Raw genomic sequence first — 22081 nt, 5'->3', positions numbered from 1 at the left:
TCCTACCTGTATCCCAAATCTCACCCCTCTCCACCCACTCTCCCTCCCTACACCCCAACCCTGCCCCTATATCCCTCCTGTGCCCCACTCCCATCCTCCCTCTTCTCCCGTACCTCCAATCCCACACCATGCACCTCCTGCACTTGTAATCTCATGTTCTAATCTGGGCCCTCAATCCCATATATCCTGCTGTTACTCCTAGGGTGACCAGACAGCAAATGTGAAAAAATCGGGACGGGGGTGGGGGGCAATAGGAGCCTATATAAGAAAAAGACCCAAAAATCGGACTGTTCCTATAAAATTGGGACATCCGGTCACTCTAGTTACTCCCATGCCTGAGTCTATGTGCCTTCAGTTTCACCTTGTTCAAACCAGGGGTCGGCATCTTGACAAAATTACCATACTTAGAGACGGACATTGCGGGGGGAGGGGGGGTTATGTTATTCAGCGTTTCTTGAAACATTACCACGGACACATTGCTGACCCCTGGTTCAAACCCAGTAAAACAGTAGATTAAATCTAAACAAGACACACCACACTTCCATCCAGGACACACCACACGATCCATTGTCTACAGCCAAGCTCTAAGATACAACCGCATTTGCTCCAATCCCTCGGACAGAGATAAACACCTGCAAGATCTCTATCAAGCATTCTTAAAACGACAATACCCACTTGCTGAAGTGAAAAAACAGATTGACAAAGCCAGAAGAGTACCCAGAAGCCACCTACTAGGACATGCCCAACAAAGAAAATAACAGAACGCCACTAGCCTAGGGTTACCATACGTCCTCTTTTTCCCGGACATGTCCGGCTTTTCGGCACTCAAACCCCCGTCAGGGGGGAATTGCCAAAAAGCCGAACATGTCCGGGAAAATGGCGGCTCTGCTCCTCCCCTGACTCTTCGGCTCTGTTTAAGAGCCGGGCTGCCCGAGCGCTACCGGCTTCGGGCAGCCCCCATGCCTCCAGACCCTGCGCCACCGGAGCCCGGGAGGGGAAGTGCCCGGCTGGGGGCGCAGGGTCCGGAGGCAAGGGGGCTGCCCGAAGCCCAAGCGCTACCGGCTTCACGGTTTGCCGGGCAGCCTCCAGACCCTGCGCCCCGGGCTGGGCGCTTCCCCTCCCGTGCTCCAGCTGTGCTGGGGAAGCGCCAGCCGGGGGCGCAGGGTCTGGGGGCTGCCCGGCAAACCGTGACGCTGGTAGCGCTCGGGCAGCCCTTTCCGCGTGGCTGGGAGTGGGAGGGAGGAGGGGCGGAGTTAGGGCGGGGAAGGGGCGGAGGTGGGGTGGGGTGGGGGTGGGGAAATGGGCGGGGCCAAGGCCCGTGGAGGGTCCTCTTTTTTTATTTGCTAGATATGGTAACCCTACACTAGCCGCCACCTTCAGCCCCCAACTGAAACCTCTCCTTCGCATCATCAAAGATCTACAACCTATCCTGAAAGACGATCTCTCACTCTCACAGATCTTGGGAGACAGACCAGTCCTCGCTTACAGACAGCCTCCCAACCTTAAGCAAATACTCACCAGCAACCGCACACCATACAACAAAAACACTAACCCAGGAACCTATCCTTGCAACAAAGCCCGATGCCAGCTATGTCCACATATCTATTAAAGTGACACCATCATAGGACCTAACCACATCAGCCATACCATCAGGGACTCATTCACCTGCACATCTACCAACGTGATATATGCCATCATGTGCCAGCAATGCCCCTCTGCCATGTATATTGGCCAAACTGGACAGTCTCTATGCAAAAGAATAAATGGACACATCAGGAATCATAACATTCAAAAAACAGTGGGAGAACACTTCAACCTCTCTAATCACTCAGTGACAGACTTGAAGATGTCAGTTTTGCAACAAGAATACTTCAAAAACAGACTCCAAAGAGAGACTGCTGAACTCGAATTAATATGCAAATTAGACACAATTAACTTAGGCCTAAACAGCGACTGGGAATGGTTGGGTCATTACACTAATTGAATTTTTTTCCCCACATGTTAAGTTCTCCTCACACCTTCTATGGGTCATCTCGATTATCACTTCAAAGTTTTTTCTTCTGCTGCTACTGATAGCTCATCTCAATCGATTGGCCTCTTACAATTGGTATGCGTACTTCCACCTTTTCATGTTCTCTGTATGTATAAATATCTTCTGTCTGTGTGTTTCACTCTATGCGTCTGATGAAGTGAGCTGTAGCCCACGAAAGCTTATGCTGAAATAAATGTGTTAGTCTCTAAGGTGCCACAAGTACTCCTGTTCTTGTTCCAAATAAATTTGTTAGTCTCTGAGGTGCCCCAAGGACGACTCCGTTGTTTTTGCTGATACAGACTAACATGGCTACCACTCTGAAACCTGTAAAACCGCTGGGAGATCCTAGAAACCTTGTGTGAAGTGAATGTCTATGCTCTTATTTATGTATCGCTATACTGCATAGTAGCCCCAATGGGAAGTTTACTCTTAAAGGTGACCTGCAAAGGGGTGGGAGGGAAGTAGGTTTATGCCATTGTTTGCTGCTCTGGACTGGGATGTTTAAGAAGTTTTTATGGGGCGGGGGGAGATCCACCTCTTTTTACACACACACAAAAAAAGTCCTCCCAGCTGCTTCTTTATGTTAAAAATGTAAGTGGATGACTGAAGAACTAGACAAGATTTGATATCGCGAAACGGGGAGGGGGGTGGTAGGGGAGTAAACCTTCCACCCTTTTTGGCTGCCTTTCTCCATGATTAAGAAGCAAAAAGGAGCACACACCCGATTTAAAACAAAACATTCTTTGTAGGTCATCTTTAATTTCATCGGTGTTAACAAACTAATCCTCTTTTTGCTAAACTGCTGCATACAAAGGGAGAATATAAAACCCTTTCTTGACCCTTTACGGAAAAGTAAGGAAGATGCCTGGTGTTTCCTCAAGGGACTTTCACAAGAATCTAGAAAACAATTGAGTTTGGGATCCATCCTGTCATGCTTCTCCCAGATTTCTGCAGACTTGGCTACTTTGGAATGATGACGTACAAAGTGCTTCACCAGGGATAAGGAAACTGTGTGGGAGTTTCGGAGTAGCAGCCGTGTTAGTCTGTATCCGCAAAAAGAACAGGACTACTTGTGGCACCTTAGAAACTAACAAATTTATTTGAGTATCAGAGGGGTAGCCGTGTTAGTCTGAATCTGTAAAAAGCAACAGAGGGTCCTGTGGCACCTTTGAGACTAATAGAAGTATTGGGAGCATAAGCTTTCGTGGGTAAGAACCTCACTTCTTGCATCTGAAGAAGTGAGGTTCTTACCCACGAAAGCTTATGCTCCCAATACTTCTGCTAGTCTCAAAGGTGCCACAGGACCCTCTGTTGCTTTTTACAAATTTATTTGAGCATAAGCTTTCATGGGCTACATCCGAAGAAGTTTCTGTAAGTGTGTGTGTGTGTGTGTGTATAATATACATGCATTTCTGTAAGGGTGTGTGTATATATATAATATACATGCATTTCTGTAAGGGTGTGTGTGTGTATAATATACATGCATTTCTGTAAGATGTGTGTGTGTGTGTGTATAATATACATGCATTTCTGTAAGGGGGTGTGTGTGTGTATAATATACATGCATTTCTGTAAGGGTGTGTGTGTGTGTGTGTGTATAATATACATGCATTTCTGTAAGGGTGTGTGTGTGTGTGTATAATATACATGCATTTCTGTAAGGGTGTGTGTGTGTGTATAATATACATGCATTTCTGTAAGGGTGTGTGTGTGTGTGTGTATAATATACATGCATTTCTGTAAGGGGGTGTGTGTGTGTATAATATACATGCATTTCTGTAAGGGTGTGTGTGTGTGTGTGTATAATATACATGCATTTCTGTAAGGGTGTGTGTGTGTGTATAATATACATGCATTTCTGTAAGGGTGTGTGTGTGTATATATATAATATATGCATTTCTGTAAGAGAGGTATGTGTGTGTGTGTGTGTGTGTGTGTATATATAGGGTGGATGAGTATGGAACCTTTGCTGCAGCCTACAGAGAAATCCCTTCCCAAGGTCACACAATCCCACCTTGCATGGCTGGCCACGCCTCCTCCCTCCAGATGGCCCCACCCACTTATCCTGGCCGCGCCCTCCACAGGTCACATTTCCACCTCGCCTAGCCGGCTCCGCCCCTCCCCCTCCCCTGCCGCTCAGGCCCCACCCTCTTCCTATCCCCGGCCCCGCCTCCTTGCGTCGTGACGCCAGACGCCTGCGCGGGGCGACGCGGCAGCGCCCCCCCCTCCCTTCCCCGGCCGTGGCCCCGCCCCCTCGTGCCTGGCGTGGGGCTCCCTGTGGCTGGGTGGCTGAGCCGAGCCGAGCCGCGGCGGCCGCTGCTGAGACAAGATGGCGGCCCCGGGCGAGTACTTCAGTGTGGGCAGCCAGGTGTCGTGCCGGACCTGCCAGGAGCAGCGGCTGCAGGGCGAGGTGGTGGCCTTCGACTACCCCAGCAAGATGCTGGCGCTCAGTATCCGACCGGGCCTGGAGGGGAGAGCCGGGCCGGGGGGAAGCCGGAGCGGGGCCGGGGGAGAACCGGGCCGAGCGGGGCCGGGGAAGGCCCGGAGAGGAGAACCGGGCTGGGGGGAGCGAGGCCCGGAGGGGAGAACCGGGCCGGGGGGAGCTGGAGCGGGGCTGCCGGGCCAGGTGCCCTGCGGCGCCCAGGGGGGCCGGGCCGGGGTGGGGAGGGGAGAGCCCGCGGCTGGGAGCGGGCCTAGATGGGGGCGGGGAGGGGGGGGACCTGCTCAGGTGGGGGCCCCCGTGGCTCTGCTGCGGCCTGGGAGTTGCCTGGCGGAGCGGGGAGAGCAGCGTGGGGGGGCTGGTGTGTGGGGAGGGGGGTGTCTGATTTTTTGGGGTGGGGGAGGGGGCTGTGATCTACCCATGGGATTGCATGGGGGGGGTGTTGTGTCTGATCTACCTGGGGCACTCTAGTGGGGGGAGAGAAGAGGCTGGGGGGGGGGCAATGCTGGCCGGCTTTGGAGGGAAAATGGAGCTGCTGGGTGGGGGAGGTTGAGTCTGATCTTGCCTTGGGACACGTGTTTGTGTGTGTGTGTGGGGGGGAGATTTAAGGGCAAGAGGTAGATGCTCTGGGTAGATTGCTTGGAGAAAGAGGGATATGTGCTTGCTTCTCTGTGTGGCCCACTGCTGGCTATGTAGAGGTAGAAGCGGGGAATGGAGACCCTGGCAATACGTGAGCCCGTCGTTCGGCTCTGGACACACTTAAAAAGTTAGCCTAAAACAGGCCAGGCAGGCCTCTCGCCACATGCTTAGGAAAGGCTTTGCAAGCTGCCCCAAAGGTCGGTGTGCTCAGGCTCCTCAGGTCTGGGAGAGAGAGAGAAACTCCAGAATCAAAGTCCATATCACTGCCTGTGCGAGCTCTGTCTCCAACCTCCCCACCTTTGGGTGCTGCTAGCCAATGTCAGGACAGCGTCTGAGCTGGCCTTGGGAGTGCTGTGTTGAACCCTTCAAAAGGAAGAGCAGGCAGTCTGAGTAGATTGCTTTGTGGGATGTTACAATGGTTTCTCCCTTTCTGGTTTTATGGAGGAGGCAGTGCTATCCGGGTTTGATGAGAATGTGGATTTGAACAGCAAAGGGAGGTTGAGAAGTAGGGTCAGATGCTCTAGCTTGTGGGCCAGGTTTTGATCCTTTTCCAGAGAAAAGGATGTGATCTGGACACAGTGCTCTGGGGAGTGATGTACTTTCCCCAGTTTTCTCTCTCCTAAGTTTCTCCCCTTTTTAGGTGAGTTTCTGCAGGTGAGGGTTTCATATCAGCTGTAGTATTAACTTAGTCTGGTGGGAGGGAGATCTGATTGTTCTTTGCTCTTAAGCTGCAGGTGTCTCATTTATATGGATGAGGCCAGTCTCCCTCCCCTCCTAGGAGTGGAGAGGCAGTGGAGAGCCATATGTCTAATGCAGTCTCCTCACACTAATAAACCCACCATCTCTCTCTGCCTTGATATGTGCTTCTCTGCTTACTCCAGCAGACAGATGAAGGAGAGGAGGACTAACTATCCCTCTTCATCAGGAACAGATTGCGCAGGAATTAATGTCAGTTCTATAAAGGTTTTTCTGGGGGTGGTAAACTGGTGTCTAATTTACACTTTTCTGTCATTCTAGAAGTGTCAGAGTACCTCAAATGCATGTAAGGTTTATGTTATTGAAAATGTGGTAATGAATGGGAAAGTCTCTTATATGAATCTGGAGAGCTTGTCACCCGATTATTATCTAGGTGAAAGCATTAATAGAGTAACTTATGTTCAGGTTGCATCAGGTGGCATTTGCAGTAAGGGAATGCTCTTGGTAGAGACTCTAAACCTAGTATGTGTCTGTTAAGGTTTGTCTACATGAGGAAGTAATTCTGGAATAAGGTAGGGTATGAAATTAAAGGGCAATAGCTATCCTGCAATAACTATCCGTGCCCACTTTCTTATTCCAGAACGAGTGCCCACACAGAGCTGTTCTGGAGTAGTTTATTCTGCTAGGGCTACACTGGTGTTTTACAGCGCTGCAACTTTCTCGCTCGGGGGGTGAAAAAACACCCCCCCGAGCGCAGCAAGTTACAGCGCTATAAAGCGCCAGTGTAAATAGTGCCCCAGCGCTGGGAGCTAATCCCCTCGTGGAGGTGGAGTACCTGCAGCGCTGGGAGAGCGCTCTCCCAGCGCTTGCGCGCGACCACACTCGCACTTCAAAGCGCTGCCGCGGGAGCGCTTTGGAGTTTCAAGTGTAGCCACAGCCTTATTTTGGTCAGCTTCTCCATGTAGATAAGCAAAGGTTTATTGACTGATATCCATGCTGATCAGCAAAGCCTTGTCCCCATCACAGTCGAAACCATGACATGAACCCCTCTAAGTTTCCTTGACTAGAATGGGCAAGGTTGTATGTACCCCTGAAAAGCATGCTGTAGATCACACAGCATCCTAGGTTGTCTACAATGTAGATCCTGTCCCATGGTCAGGGAAACCATGCTAGCAGCAGCTGAGTTTAAATAGTTGTTGCTAGCACTGTTTCTGGTTTTTACTGCTGACCAATCGTTTCATTGTTATAGGGTTTAGTGTGGTAGAAGAACTTATCTGCTGAAAATCTAACTCTTCTATTGACTTGTTCTCTAAACTCCATCAAATAGCCCTCCTTACCCGTCGTCTTTTTAGACTTGTTAAGTATGTCTGCCTGGATTTGTTTTCCTTAATGCTGTTTTCCTCCAGAATGTCCCTCTTCCAGTGGAAAGCCCAACCACGCAGATATCCTGCTCGTAAACTTACAGTATGTTTCAGAAGTGGAAATAATTAATGACCGCACGGAAACCCCTCCTCCTTTAGCTTCACTCAATGTTAGCAAGGTAAGGACCCTTTATCCTTTTGTGTGCTCATGGGTTTACACTTGATTTGATTGACAGGAAGAGCTGAAAATCAGTTGCATTTCTTACTGTTAAAATACCCTGCTTTGCACGATGTTTGCTTAGCTGACATTGCTTTTATGAATTTAAATCAGAATATTCATGTGCATGGTGCTATTCTGGTTCCCCGTATACTGTGAAGCACTTAGATGTGCATTTAAGTTTCTATGTTAATGGGCAGTCTGGCCATCTTTATACTTAGTGATCATCATTCAGGCCTAAAGTAGAGAATGTGGAGGGTTTTTTTTCCAAGTTAACTAGTCCATGGACAAGTGAGTTCTTCATTGTGCAGATGAAAATGTGATGGTCTGGAATCTTGTGGCCATGCTTAATTAGCTGCATGTGTTTTGCCAAAGCATAGTATGGAGCAAACCTGGCTGAATGGAGCTAGAGGAGGAATGTATTCTTGTCCATTTCTTCTGCTTAATGTATTTTACAAGGAAACTGATGAGACCAACTTCTTTTAAGTCTTGGGTCCAACTTGCTGTTCAGCCAAGGCATCCATGATTTTAGTGCTGATCACCAGGCTTGTCTAGGTTGCTGGACGGTAGTTGACTGTTAGTACTGTAGAGGTGTACACTTTTTGGTCCTGTTGACGTTGTCAAAATCCAGGGGGCTTTTGGACCTGATTTCAACATGGCCTTGTCATGGAGACTGGCTCTGTGGCTTAATCATCCTGAAGTGTGCCACAGCCTTGGCGTCTAAAGTGCTGTAGGTGCAATTTGGGACCACGGTGTAGGCCACTCTGCACCATAAGACCCCACTCTGTCAGGGTTTTACTGTGTTGTGACTGGACTCAAGCATGGCTTATAGGCTACACGGACCTATGATCCTAAAGCCCTGTCTACATTATGGATACCACAGGGGCATAGCTGCAGCACTGTACCACCTATGGTGTAGACCTTTCCAACTGTGCGGAAGAGGTTTTTCTGTTGCTGTAGGAGTGCCACCTCCCTGAGCAATTGTAGCTATGTTGACAGAAGCATTCTTACCATCCACCTAGCTGCATCTATGCTGGGGGTTAGGTCTGCATAGCTACGGTGTTTGGGTGTGGATTTTTCAGATCCTGAGTGCTGGAACTACATCTACGTAACTTTTAAGTGTAGACCAGACCTAATAACGGCAAGATGGCATCTGAATATTAAAGGTGTGTGAAGTGGCAGTGAGCGAAGGCTTCCTGCATTCAGTACCTCAGTGACTAATGTTTTACTGTTCTGTTAGCATCTCTTCTAGAAAAACTGCAGCTGTGTAGATCCCTCTGCTTCCTGATGAAGCCCTGGTATTTCAGCAGTAGAAAATGACACAATGCTGCCCTTGCAACAAAGCAGGAAGTGAAGAGTAACTTTCCTGTGTCTTAAGTGCAGTGGAAATCTAGGTAGCTAGATTACAATCACCTGAGCTGGAATTTAGCCAGGACACTAGGGCTAACACCTATAGTCTTATATAAAGTGCAACAGGCTCTCCAGTGACCACAAGCAGTCAGGATCTCTCAGCCAAAAAATAACTTGCTTGATAGTGCTGTCTCCTTGCAGTGCTAATATAGGGTTGTGCATTCATTGCTCACAGAGCTTGCCATCCGCTGAGTCTCCCATCACTGCTCCCTGCAGCACCCAGGTTTTCTTTGGCAGGCGGTGTAATCAAGAACTGATATTGGCTACAAAATCACAGGTCAAAACAGCTTGTATTTGCTTCTTATTTTGGAGGTGATGCTAATGGATAGAAGTGGCTACAGGCAGGTTAACACTTAAGCTGTCACCCTTCCAGCCCATGTTTGCCGTGTGCCCTTGCTTTAGTCCGTCTCCAATGGATTCCCATCCTGCTCTTGTGAGCAGGTCAGAGTTCCTATGGTGGGAAGACACCGAAGCCTTGGAAGACATGGAGTGGTCAGTTGTATTTCAGGGATCTCTGTGTAGCTTGAATGTAACTTCCCCTCTAAAATAGATCATTTCTGGCTTTTGGGAGGTGCTGTCTGAGAAACGGAAAGGGAAATTATCTTGTGCAGTCAAATGAGTTGGATGTCTTGTGCTAAATGCCCCAGCCAACTGGGCTGGGAAAACAGAGCGGTGTGGGGAAGGTGTATCATTCTTCAGTGCAAGAAACCCAAATCAAATTGTACTTCCACTGGCCATTTCAAGTACCCAGAAATCTGTCTGTATTCCCATAATAATAATAATAAAAAAACTTTGCCTGATTGAGACAACTGCAGCATTTCATACCTCTTGCATTTACAAAACTCCTCTTCCAAAGGATGGTGTGTAGGGTGTTGTCTGGATGCTTCAGGACTGGAAAATAGTGCAAACTGATAGCTGTAGTGTCAGAGGAAGGAAATCCTGCTACTAGAAGATCTCAACTGAGTACAGATTTCATATAGGAAGAGGGGGAATGATGTATGAAGATGGAAATAGAGAGCTGCCATTTAAAACAGCAAAGAAAGTATTCGTCTACACCAGGCCCAGGTGTGAATGGAAGAATGAGGGACAGGGGAATGGATGTTGGAGTATCAGTTGCAGGGGGAAGTCTAAGGCAGCGTGGAGAAGAAATCCTGGATACAGCACAAATGAAAGAGCTCTGCTCTGGGAAGGGGAGCTGAGATGAGCAGGCAGGGAAAGTGGAGAAAAAACTTTAAGATGAAACTTGAAAACCAGGCAGGAACTGTGAATAGGATTGGTAAATGGATATGCTGCTAGAAGGCAGGATGGAGAGAGGGTGATATGCTTATGCTTCCTGCAGTGAAAGTCTAGCTGTGGTGTTTGGGATGCCCACAGGACTGGCCTGTAAAATATTATAAAAGGGAATTGCCAGGAATTAAGATGGGTAGATGATGAGGATGTTTGGTCAAGATGTGGCTGAACAAAGACAATTTTGTGGTTGCAGTGGTGGGCAAACCAGGGAGATGTTCTGGAAGGGATCTGAATTGAGGACTCTTCAATCTATGGCCTTGGGAGCAAAGAAAAGGAACTAGAGAAAGGAGAACTGTGAAACAAAACATTATTACTCCGGGTGCGATGTCGTCCTTTGACTGATTTAGTGTTAATTTCGCTGGTGTGTTCAAGCCAGGAGGTGGCAGTCCACTTGGGAAGCTGAAGGCTTGAGGAATGAGTTTAAAGAGCTAGAACAGGGGTCGGCAACCTTTCAGAAGTGGTGTGCCGAGTCTTCATTTATTCACTCTAATGTAAGGTTTCGCGTGCCAGTCACACATTTTAACGTTTTTAGAAGGTCTCTTTCTATAAGTCTATAATATATAACTAAACTATTGTTGTATGTAAAGTAAATAAGGTTTTGAAATGAAGCTTCTTAAACATTTTAAAATTAAATTTAAATGCAGAGCCCCCCTGGACCGGTGGCCAGGACCCCGGCAGCATGAGTGCCACTGAAAATCAGCTCACGTGCTGCCTTTGGCACGCGTGCCATAGGTTGCCTACCCCTGAGCTAGAATAACGCTTGAAGGTAGCCACAAGATGGGCTGTGCATGGCCTGGATGGAGACTTATTGGAGGTAGCATTTCCACTAGAAACTAACACAGTGGTGTGAAGGGAGGCTTTAAAATAGATGGTTTGGGACTTTGTTGTTGTGATTCCTGTGTTCAGCCGCATACAACCAGTATAACCTCAGATGCCTCCTAGAATCCTTTTCCCTGGCCGCACAGCTCTGCAGAGCGGATGCCCCAGGGACTGGCGCAGTGGCTCAGCGTGCTCCTGGGGCCGAGACGTGGCTGCAAACAGCGAAGTCCGTTTCCGTGAAAGGCTAGCCTCGCCTGTTGTAACTAGACCGCTGGTTTATACTGACACCATTACTAACGTGAGCTTGGTCAGCCTGTGCAATGAGATGTCACTCTGCATCTGTATAGCTCTGAACTGGGAGTGGTCCTCTTGAGAGAAGACGGCAACAGGTCTGTTTGTCTAATTAACTTAGTTGCCATTTAGTACTGGGGGGGGAGGAGGAGTCTCGGGGGACAACGACTGAGGAATGTGACCAGGCAGCTTATTGGAACTCAGTGGCTTTCTTCTAGTCTTGCACGTATTCGTATCATTCATACATACGTGACTAGGGAAGGGAAGTGACTCATCCATTCACAGAATTATTGCACAAGGTGTATAGCTGAATAGGCTCATAGTAGCAAGTTCAGATGCTCTTTGGAGACTGGGGGAGCTGGAACAGCAGAGCATATTTGACAGTGAAACCGCTTTGAATGCTTGAATTGGAAACCGTGTAAATGAGGCTTTTGCAGATGCAATTCATTTTTCTCTTCCGTCGCTAGCAGTGATAAGTAATGAAGCACATCCTATGAGCTCGTATGCTTGTTCTGTAAGGGCCCTTCAGATTAGGCGCTTGATATGTGGGATTAATGAACACCAGTAAATGAGTTTGTTGCCCTTAGTTTCATTCTTCGGCGGGTGACTAAGTCCATTGTTCTGGTCAAGCTGAGGGCTGGAGTTCTAGGTGTTTCCCCTTGATCCCTCCTTATTTGTAGGTGGACTAAAGCGCTGTTTAAGTCAGCGGGGAGGAATCCCTGAAGCATTCTTTGGATGTTGTCTACAAGTCTCAGACGTGCTTTGCTTTGATTCACCGTGTTTGTGTTCCAGGCTGGGGGTCTAGTTGTGTGAAGACAGGGATATGAGCTCTCCGCCAGCAGAGGCATTCCCTCAATCAGTCTGGCAGTGCGTGTGACTGGCCACTGGGTTCTGACGCTGCGTGCTGCTGTGTAGGATGCATTGTAGCAGTCCCTCACTGAGGAGATTTGCTCCCTACAGCGTAATTGTTGCTACCTTTCTTGCAAAGGCAGGGTCCCCGCTAAGACCTGACTGGTCTCTCCTGCATGTGCTCTTGCATGCCAGGCCAATGGACAGGGAACGTTTATCCAACGTAGCCATTGTTTTGAGCTGTCAGCTCCCGAATGGACAAAGAGCCTGTCTGAGCATCCAGCTCTCTCAGTGCAGAGGATTCTTCTGCTAAATGCTTCGCAGTGTCTTGTCGAACACAAGAAGCCGGGAATAAACTGCTGCTTGTGTGCAATAAGAACGAACTCTTCGTTGGCTGCCCAGTCTCTCCGCTACAGAGGGGGATGTATTACAGGTCCAGCCTTCACCTGGAGCGAGGCCATGCAAGCTACCATCCTGTTTAAATGAGGCGGGTAAGCGGCTTCTAGAACCACGATCGCCGGGGCATTCTCTCTGCTGACTATGAGGTGAACCAACCACACTTTGCTAAAGAAACTCATTAAAGCAACACTTCTCAGGCAAAAAATCTCTGCTTCCACTAGTCAGGGAAACTGTTTTCCAGCAGCCATATAGAAACGTGGTTGTTGCTTAGATGTAAGTTACGGGAAAACTAGGTTGAAATGAGTCTCTTAACTAATCTCGCTTGGTAGCCTGATTCTGAGTGATCAACTAAACCACCAATCAGCAGCCAGAAGGATTGCTAATGAGCAAGAGGATTCCCCCCACCCTCTCTTGGTGTTACAGCTTCACAGTTCTTCAGTAAAAGGCATTAGGGGCACATGAGAAGGAATCTGAACACTGTCCCCATGAGTCTCATTCATCTAAGCACCAAAACAAGACACAACCGGCTATCTTTTGGCTAGATATTTTCTCCCTCCGTGGGTGGGAGGGGGGAAAAAATCGATCATTTGCTAGTGTTGAGAATTGGAGCAAAGTTCCCCTGCTGTGTGGGGCTTAGGATTTTCACACTGGGAAGAGGGGGGCAGAGAATCTTGATGATGCATCTCATAGCTGTGTGAAATGTGCCATTTCTAGCTCCTCCGCGGTGACTTTCCTTGGGATAGTGGGGGTGAGCCTTTGGGAAGACGGGCTGGTTTGCAAGTTGGCTTTGTATCTATAGAAGATGCTTTCTAGGGATCAGCTGGCATGAGATGCTTTCTCCTTTATGGCAAAGAAGCAACTGCATTCTGCTGACAGTCTGTTAACTTTCCCCCTTTCATCCCTCTTCTATGCGTTGGGAATCCCTCCATGGATCCCTCTCAGCGGGCTGTTGACTTGCTTTATCCGCATGTGTTGTGCTGTAGCACAGGGGTTCTCAACCTTTTTCTTTCAGGCCCCCCCCCCATGCTATAAAAACTCCATGGCCCACCTGTGCCACAACTAGTTTTTGGCATATAAAAGCCAGGACTGGCATTAGGGGTAGCAAACAGGGCAATTGCCTGGGGCCCCATGCCACAGGGGCGCGCGCAGAACTAAGTTGCTCAGGACCCTGGGCATCAGCCCCATGCGATAGGGATTCAGCTTTCTGCCCTGGGCTGCAGCGAGTCTAACACTGGCCCTGCTTGGTGGACCCCCACGGGCCCCAGACCCCTGGTTGAGAACCACTGCTGTAGCGTGCTTTAGAGAGGTCATAAGTATCCTAAAAAGAAGAACAGGAGGACTTGTGGCACCTTAGAGACTAACAAATTTATTAGAGCATAAGCTTTCGTGGACTATAGCCCACTTCTTCGGATGCATATACGGCTGCTACTCTGAAACCTTTCATAAGTATCCTAGTTTACTGGTTTAACTGGACCTGATAAAGGGACTCATTCAAGCCCTAGGATGAGCGGGGGTGGGTGGGTGGCCTGCTTTGTGCTCTGCAGATCTCCTCTGACTCTGAAACTGAAGTTTGACGTAGAGGGAAGGAAACTTCCTCTTGTCAGTTTTTTTTTCCTCATAACTGATTAAAACTGCATTGCTGTTTGTTTCTTAAAATACCCCCCCATGACCACATTTTCCATAGAAACATTGAGCAGCTTTTAGGTCACACATCTAACGCTGCAGTGATCTCTTCTAGTCAGAGCTGTTGGCTTTGAGTTTTGCAGGGCTTACACTACGCCGATGCCCTACACAGTTGGGTAGTATAGCAGTGGGTTATTGCTGATTGCAGTTGGCCATTGTAAAAGGCCTTGTATCAAAGTAACCTCTGATTGGTTAGGGTCCCATGGGTTGACTATGGGGCTGGAGGTCAGTTTCCCTTTTTTTAAAAAAAGGGAATGACCCTGAGCGGAGGGAGGATAGTCCTGCTTTGTGACCAGCTCCCCACTTCTGAGCAGAGAGTGCAGGAAATACTTGATGGTTTCCATCTCTCCACAAGCATTAAGGCCTTGTCTACATGGGGAAATTGACCAGCAGAATTATTGTGGGAAAAACTATTCGTCCATAACTATTCTGGTATAACTTAGCTCCTCTGGAGTAAACCCCCCTACGTGGGCACTGTATTCTGGAATAATTACTCTGCCTTGCGAGTGGCGTAACTATTCCAGAATGAAATTGCTCTTATTCTAGAATAGAGTCCACAGAGGGTGTGGGGGGTTGTGAGTCCTGAAGTAGCTATGTTGGAATAGTTACTGGTCTGGTTCCCTGTGTAGACAAGCCCTCATAACCCCAATAACTCACCTGCTGTTAATACAGGTCTGTCTCTTCTTACGCTGGGGTTACATTCCGCAGTCAGCGCCTAAAGCGAAAATCGCGTATAGTCAAAATTACATTGAGTGTAATGGCGGGCGGAATCGCCCGCACTACAGAAACAGTATTTCAATTATTTTTCTTTTTGTTTTTGCCGACTGTGTAAAGCTGAAATCGCACATGTTAAATGCGCCTAAGATGCGACAGACCTGTCCCTGAAATGACCACGATTCTGAGATTAGGAGACGGGCAGTTCTGCTGCTGTGTATTTGACAGCACAGTGTATATATATAATCTATTTCTCCTGCGTGTGTGCGCTTTGCACAGAAGTGAGGGGCACAAAATAGGAAAACGTGACTGTAAAGCCCTAAAGTTGTCGGGGGACTCCAGGGCAGAGGGGTTACTAAAAACCACCTTAAAAACACTAGACTGACTTTTGTTTTAAAAACTTACATCATGTGATGGTCCACGCCCCTAGGGTCAGGGCAGCGTGGCCTATCGGTCACAGTCTATAAAGCAGCCCTTCCGTTCAGGTCAGCATGGCCTAGCGGTTAGTCTATAGAGCCATCCTTTGATGCAGGGCGGCGGGGCCTAACGGCTGGAGTCCATAAAGCAACCCTTTGGCGCAGGGCAGCGCTGCCTAATGGCCAGAGTCTATAGCATTGGGGAGCCCCTTATGGGGTGTGGCAGCCCTGGTAGGGGGGCCCGGGCCCACCCGACTCCACTGGACCCTGACCCAGGGCCCTAACAGTGGCGTAACGGCTTGCCACTGACTCAGCGGGGGGTCCTACCAAAACACGCTGAGTTTCCCCGGGTGGGAGATACCACTCCGTCACCCTCCCTGGCTCACTTCCTACCAGAGTCTGTGCTGGGGTTTCCCATGAGATGTCTGGTCCTCTGTGTTTGGCTGGGCCAGTCGTCTCCAAGGGTTTCTCCAGTCGCTGGGGTGCAGATTGCACCGGGAATTGAAGCCATCCACCTGGCCCTCTGCAGGAGCTTCCCAGGCAGGTCCTTCCCCTGCGGCTGCCAGCCCAGAATGAGCTGGGCTCCCTCCCTTTATACTACTAGAGCACTTGGAGCATGCCCAGTCTTGTCAGGGAGGCGGGACTTCCGCTGTCAATAACATGGGCTTAACCCTGTCTGGGCTAGTGCAGGGTAAGCAGATACACAGCTACATAAGGGTCTTTAAGATCTTTGGATGAGAAGGGCAAAGGCCTGTTTGCATCCTCTCCTTTTTGCTACCATCAAACTAACTTAACCTGTGATCTAAACCATAAAGTGCAGAGATGCATTTTTAACGTGTGGGAAACATGCATAGCAGGAGCATTTAAAGTACTTAACGTCCAGTGCAGTACCTGATGCAAGCGGGCATCATACACTTTTTCCCAGGAGGCTTTCTCTGTGTGATGGAAACGGCCTCTTGCTTGTCTCACTAGTCCAAATCCAGCCCTGATCAAACAAGCTGCTACCACCTGGCTGTTCTGTGACTTGCATCAAGCGAGTTGGCAGTCTGTCCCATACCTAGTTGGTAGACATCTGTGTCACGGTTTTGGGTGGGGCTTGTTGGCCATCTCCTCTGAGAGGCCAAGCACTGAATGGGCTGGAAGACTTGCCCTTGGAGGTTCCCCGTCAGGCCTGAGAGGTACTGATGGCCGGCAGTGTCTGGGAACCTGTAACTCGGGCTTGCAAAATGATCATGAAAATGTTTTTTTTCCCCAGCACAGAAGCTACTAGACTGTGAGCACCGTGAGGCAGGGACTCTTACATTAGCTCTGCATAGTGCCCGGCCCAATGGGACCCCGATCCTGGCTGCAGCCTCCGGGCACTATGATAATAAAACTCATCTTGCTGTTACCAGGACAACTCACAGTGAAAATAACTTGTATCTTACTCATCTGCCCCCAAAAAGCCCAGCTTGGCTCAGGGAGCGGGCAAGTGTGTATTATCTGTGTTACTGTCGTGCCTGGAAGGGACAGTCCTGGACCAGGCCCCCAACACGCCGTGCGAACACGCAACAAAAGATGGGCCTTGCCCCATAAAGGTGACAGTCGAAGGTGGCCAGAGGTCTTGATTCTTCAGAGATGCCCGCGTGGCACCGTCTCACAAACCTGGCAGTTACTTAAATGATCTAAGGTCGGGCAGCATAAAGCTTGTTTATAGCTCCCTGACTGCAGCTGATTGGATTTACGGCTGCCGTGGCGGAGTGGATAATGTGAGCTGTAAAACAGAATGTAAGCGATGAGACTAGGACTACATCTCCTTTGAATAGTCAGAACTATGTGTAGTGGGGCTGAATCCAGGGAGGAATGCATGGAGCTTCAGATGTGCCAGCCACATGAGAGGAGACGGTCCCTGCCCCAGAGAGCTTACAATCTAAGGGAGCTTTATACTTGGACCAGTCAGGAGCCCAGTGCCTATCTGAACTCTGGGCTAGAGCATTGTTGCTTGCACTAGCATGGTCCTGAAGTCTTTCTGCTGGAGCCCTGCTGTTACTGCATTTAATTTCCCCTGTGTTTACTTCGGTAAGGCATGTACCAGGTTTTATTTCTGTGACTGGTTGCCTTTATGCAAACAGTTTCACCGGCAGGATTCACCTCTGTCAAATGCAGGCCGGCCAGTCTTAATTTCGCTTTGCCTCTCCCACTCGGGACTCTGCTGTTTGTGGTCAAAAATCAATAACGCTCCGGGTCTTTGTTTCCCTCCCTCCAGCTTGCCAACAAAGCGCGGACGGAGAAGGAAGAGAAGATGAGCCAGGCATATGCAATTAGTGCTGGTGTCTCTCTGGAGGGACAGCAGCTTTTCCAGACTATACATAAGACGTAAGTTGGCTGCTGGGGGGTGGCTGGGAGGTCTTTGTTGTTTCCTTCACCCTCGGGTACGTGCATGCGCCTGTGTTCTCTAGCGGGCGGGGTAACTCTTCCCAGGACGGATTCCGAGAGCCTCCCTCTCGCTGGTGGTCTCCGTCTAGTCGTGTAACAGGACCTCCAGGCTCCTCTGGGCTGGCCCCACGTCTGCGGTTGCTGCCCTCTCCCATTGCCCTGTGTGCTGTCTGGCCTTCCATGGACTCTGGTCTGCTGCCGATGGACTGGCCAAGCTGCCAACTGCTCTTCTAGGCTGCACGTCATCTCACTATGTAGTGTAGGTGGAAATGGCCCCGTGGGACTGAGAGTCTCAACCCTGCCTAGCCTCCTTAAATTACAGCTGGAGCTGATAACCGCTTGGAGCTGTGCCATTTCAACCCTCACGCTGGCAGCCTGTGGCCTTGTGAGCGATTGGGCTGCAGTGCAAGGGGTTTGAGTCGCCGATGTGCCAGCCCAAAGCCCAGTCTAGTGTTACAGGTACATGGGAGAGCTCCCGCGCTTCGGAACGCAATCGGATCTGCAGTTCCTCAGTGCGCGCTCCCTTCCGGGAGGGCTTTGCACATCAACCCGGCAGAGCGACTTGTCACTGAGAGGCGACGTTGTAACTCCAAGCCCACAACAACGGCTCTGAGTGATGTACGCCTCTTGCCGCTAGACGGATCTCTCATCAGGACGCCACTTCCCGTAATCCTTCCCTGGAGGTGCCGGCTGTGCCTTCAGTGATGTCCTGGCTGCTGGCCCAACCACGCCCCCAAGGCTGGTTTATTGGGGCAGGGCAGTGGCTCACTCCTGTCTGCAGTGATCTGGTTTCAGAGCTGCTACAACCAGTGTTGGGAACTGACAGGGCCCTTTTGAAACCCACGTGAGATGGGAGGTTGGCGGTGGGAGGGGGCGACTTAGGGCTCTGGAGCTGCTGGGCAGTAGTGGATGGGGTGAGTGCACGGCAGTGCACCTCTGCCCTGATATAACGCGACCCGATAGAACATGGGTTCGCATACAACGCAGTAAAGCTCTGAGCAGCGTGTTAAGGGTGCCGGGCCGGGGCTCAGGGGTTGGATAAGGAGCAGAGGGTCTCAGGGGCGGTCAGGGCCCCCCCCCGGGTCTAGGAGGCAGGAGCTGTGGAGGGGCAATTTTGGGGGCCCCGCAGTCCCAGAGTGGCCCGAGGGATTAGCGGGGGGCCGGGAGCAGCCCACTCTGCTTCCCCGGCCCCAGCCGTGTCGCTCTGGGGAGGAGGCTTGGGGGAAGGGATCCCCCCGCACTCACCGGCGGCGGGAAACGGAGCAACGCAGCCCCAGCCCGCTCCACTCCGCCAGCTCCCAGCCGCGGCGCTCCGCTTCCCACCGCAGGTGAGTATGGGGGGCATCCTTTTCCCCAACCTCCCCGCACTCGCCGGCGGCGGGAAGTGGAGCACCGCGGCTGGGATGTGGCGGAGTGGAGCAGGCTGGGGCCGCGTTGCTCCGTTTCCCGCCGCTGCCGGTGAGTGTCTGTCAGGGGGCGGGGTGTGTGGATAGGGGTGGGAGCAGTTAGGGGACAGGGAGCAGGGGGGCTGGGTAGGGGGTGGGATCCTGGGGGTGATTAGGGACAGGGCTCTCTGGAGGGGGCAGTCAGGGAACAAGGAACAGGGGGGGCCAAAGCAAGTTCGATATAACGCTGTCTCACCTATAACGCGGTGAGACTTTTTTTGTCTGGGTAGAGGTGTATTAGTAAAATCCTGCCCTGTTTCTGCCTCTCGCAGCATTAAAGACTGTAAATGGCAAGAGAAGAACATAGTGGTGATGGAAGACGTCGTTATCGCTCCTCCGTACCAAGTGGAAAACTGTAAAGGCAAGGAGGGAAGTGCCCTGAGTCACGTACGCAAAATAGTGAGTAGAGGGAGGGTGTACCTGTGGGACGTAGGTACCTGTGGGACCCCACTATGGTCCCGTGGAAGGCCCCTTTCCCCCGCTCCGCGCTGTCCGCTCCCAACGAGGAATGGTGCATTATGGCCGAACAGTAGTTGCAACTACTGTTCTCGTCAGTGCCTGCAGTGGGGTTTTGAATCAAGCAGGCAATCGTTTAAAAGGTGACTCCTTATGGTCCACTGACGGGGCCTGGTGTCTCCTGTTCCCACTTCCTGTGGAACCCCTCACTATGGAGCCAAGCCGCTTCCAAGGCTGGACTCTGCTCTCCGGTCCCCGTCCCGGTTTTACTGCCGGAGCAGTCAGGCTGGGGAAGGAATTAAGGGTTTGATATTAAAGTTTTAGCCACTGGGGAGATGTGATCTCCCTGGCACTTGTCCCCAGGCCCCATAGACCATTCTCTGGGGAAGAGTCTAAGACTTGGCCTTGCCCTCCCATACTGCCTGTGCCTGAGTCTGTCTCCTTGCAGACCAACGTGTAGGACAAATGCAGCTATTGAGTTTGGCCGTCTCCATCTACCAGGCTGGAGGAGATGGAGCACGTGCCCATAATCCCCATCCCAGCTGTTGCAAATCCCACAATGCTGGTCACAACGATTGCTTCTGGTCACCAGGGACCACTTTCGCGCATGTGCCCTGCACCCTCCCCGTCTGGTGGCACTCACGAGACCCGATCACCCCTTTTTATACGCCATGTGAAATTGTACAGTTAAAACCCAGCAACGTTGAGCCATCTTTTCCTTTTTTCTCTTCCCCTTGGCCAGGTTGAGAAACATTTTAGAGATGTGGAAAGCCAAAAGGTAATGCAAGGTTCACAAGCACAGCAAACACAGAAGGACGCCACCCTGTCATCCTGAGCCCTGCCCCCTTCTGATCACCAGGGGCACTCTTCCAAGATCCAGCAGAAGCCGACATGATTTCTTCAAAGGAGACCGGGGCGGGGGAGGGCCAGGGTTATATTTTATTTCCCGGGGGCTCTTTAACGGGGAGCTCACCACTTCCAAACTTTAGACTTTAAAACAAAAAAAGAGAATAATTTAAAAGATCATCCATTACTTGACTAACAACCTTTCTTTTTGTCCGCCATGTTTTCTCCTAGGACAGTCAGACTTTGTTAGTTTTATTTTTGACTTCCTTTCTTCTTCCGCCACCCCACACAACACCCCCCCCTTTTATTTTTGTAAAGGGGGGGATCCACCATTCTCCCCTCCCTCCTTTGACGTAGGAGAATCTGCTCTTCCCCCAACACCCTGATAAAAATAAAAATAACAATCTGACTGTGTTAACTGAATCGGGGCCTTTCTGCCACCGGCATGGTCCCGTTTTAATTTTGTTTGCACAGGGCAAGGCTTGAATTAGTCTTATTTTTCTTATCTTTAAATATATATATGAATATATATATTAAAATGTTCTTTAAATATTTTCTGCTTCTAGCAGTTCTCTTCCCCGGGATCATGGCAAAAAAAGAAAAAGCAAACCACCCTCCCCACCCCTAATCAGCCCTGGTAGAGTTGGTGGCTTTGCAGGTGACATTCGGGAGAGTTCGCACCCGTTAAGACTGGGGATTTGGGAGGGCAGGAGAGCCCCAGGAGGTGGTGGTGCTCCCTAAATCGTAAACCTCTTCTGACTGCTTTCTTACTGTCCTGTGCTGAAGGCCAGCTGGCCCGCTCTGGGAAGACACAGGCGCTAGGAATAACACAGGATGGTGCTGCTAATTTACTCTTCCCTGCCTCCCACGGGACGGTACCGCACAGCCGTCTCTCGTCCGCGGTGGGCTGGCCGATCCGGCGACACGGTGGCTTTCTCTTGCGTCGCGTTGGCTCACGCCACCGAGTACCGTGCGTGTTAGATCGTGTGTAGGCTTCTGTCTTTTTCAAGGTTAAAATTATCCAAATGATCTTGGATAGCAGCCCGTTTGTGCTTCATCCCCTTTCCGCTCCAGAGATGCGTGCGCCTGGGATCATTACAAGCTGGGACACCGTTTGTATACGTCCGAGTGCCCGTGCAGAGAGCTCTGGGGTCTGGCCCAGCAGTGCTGTACTGTGCTCCGTTTGCTAAGAGAGCACGTGGGCTTCTGTCAAACCCAACCCTTCCCCTGTCCTGTACCCCACCCAGCTGGCAGTCCCGCGGTGATCCACGCTGCATGGGTGACTGCAGCCATCGGCTCTGTGGCAAGCCAGATTATGGAGCCTGTGAAACTGGCTTCCTCCCAAGCTAGGCAGGGGTGCGGCTAAGCTACAGGAGTGTCTCTTATTATTATCCTTTTTTTTTTTGCCATGATCTTCCCCCTTCCCCTTTTTTTTAAATAAATGGATCAAAATTAAATAATTCAAGCCCTGCCTTTAAAAAATAAAAATGGAAATTTTTTTAGTATTGTTTAGCAAAACAATAAAACCCAAAAATTTTTTAACCATCCAAAGCGTCTGCAGTGGTGGGTTTCTTTGCCTGCAGCCTCGTGCCCGGCAATGAGCCGGAGCAGGGGCGCGTGCAGGCTCGAGCATACAGGACCCTCCTCTGTGGGTTGGACTGCC

At 50.3% G+C, this 22081-nt stretch overlaps 1 protein-coding gene across 1 annotated transcript; it reads left to right on the top strand.

Annotated features, from left to right (window-relative positions):
- Window positions 1–4262: 4262 nt before the first annotated feature.
- On the top strand, window positions 4263–21969 carry LSM12 (LSM12 homolog). The gene is made up of 5 exons (XM_005301948.5): window positions 4263–4482; window positions 7214–7347; window positions 17502–17611; window positions 19389–19515; window positions 20315–21969. Exons 1-5 carry the CDS (start codon window positions 4362–4364, stop codon window positions 20405–20407), a joined length of 585 nt encoding a protein of 194 aa, XP_005302005.1. The 5' UTR covers window positions 4263–4361; the 3' UTR covers window positions 20408–21969.
- Window positions 21970–22081: the final 112 nt, after the last annotated feature.

Source organism: Chrysemys picta, chromosome 24 (genome assembly GCF_011386835.1).
Source record: "Chrysemys picta bellii isolate R12L10 chromosome 24, ASM1138683v2, whole genome shotgun sequence".
Taxonomy (NCBI): Eukaryota; Metazoa; Chordata; order Testudines; family Emydidae; genus Chrysemys; species Chrysemys picta.
The sequence above is the reverse complement of the archived record's forward strand: the minus strand, read 5'-3'. Positions and strand labels throughout refer to the sequence as shown.

Bases quoted from the DNA above. Each gene is read 5' to 3' on its own strand.
- LSM12 (XM_005301948.5), top strand. From the start codon at position 4,362: ATGGCGGCCCCGGGCGAGTACTTCAGTGTGGGCAGCCAGGTGTCGTGC. The intron at 17,612-19,388 runs GTAAGTTGGCTG...TGCCTCTCGCAG, and splicing joins TTCCAGACTATACATAAGAC to CATTAAAGACTGTAAATGGC. The intron at 19,516-20,314 runs GTGAGTAGAGGG...CCCCTTGGCCAG, and splicing joins TGAGTCACGTACGCAAAATA to GTTGAGAAACATTTTAGAGA.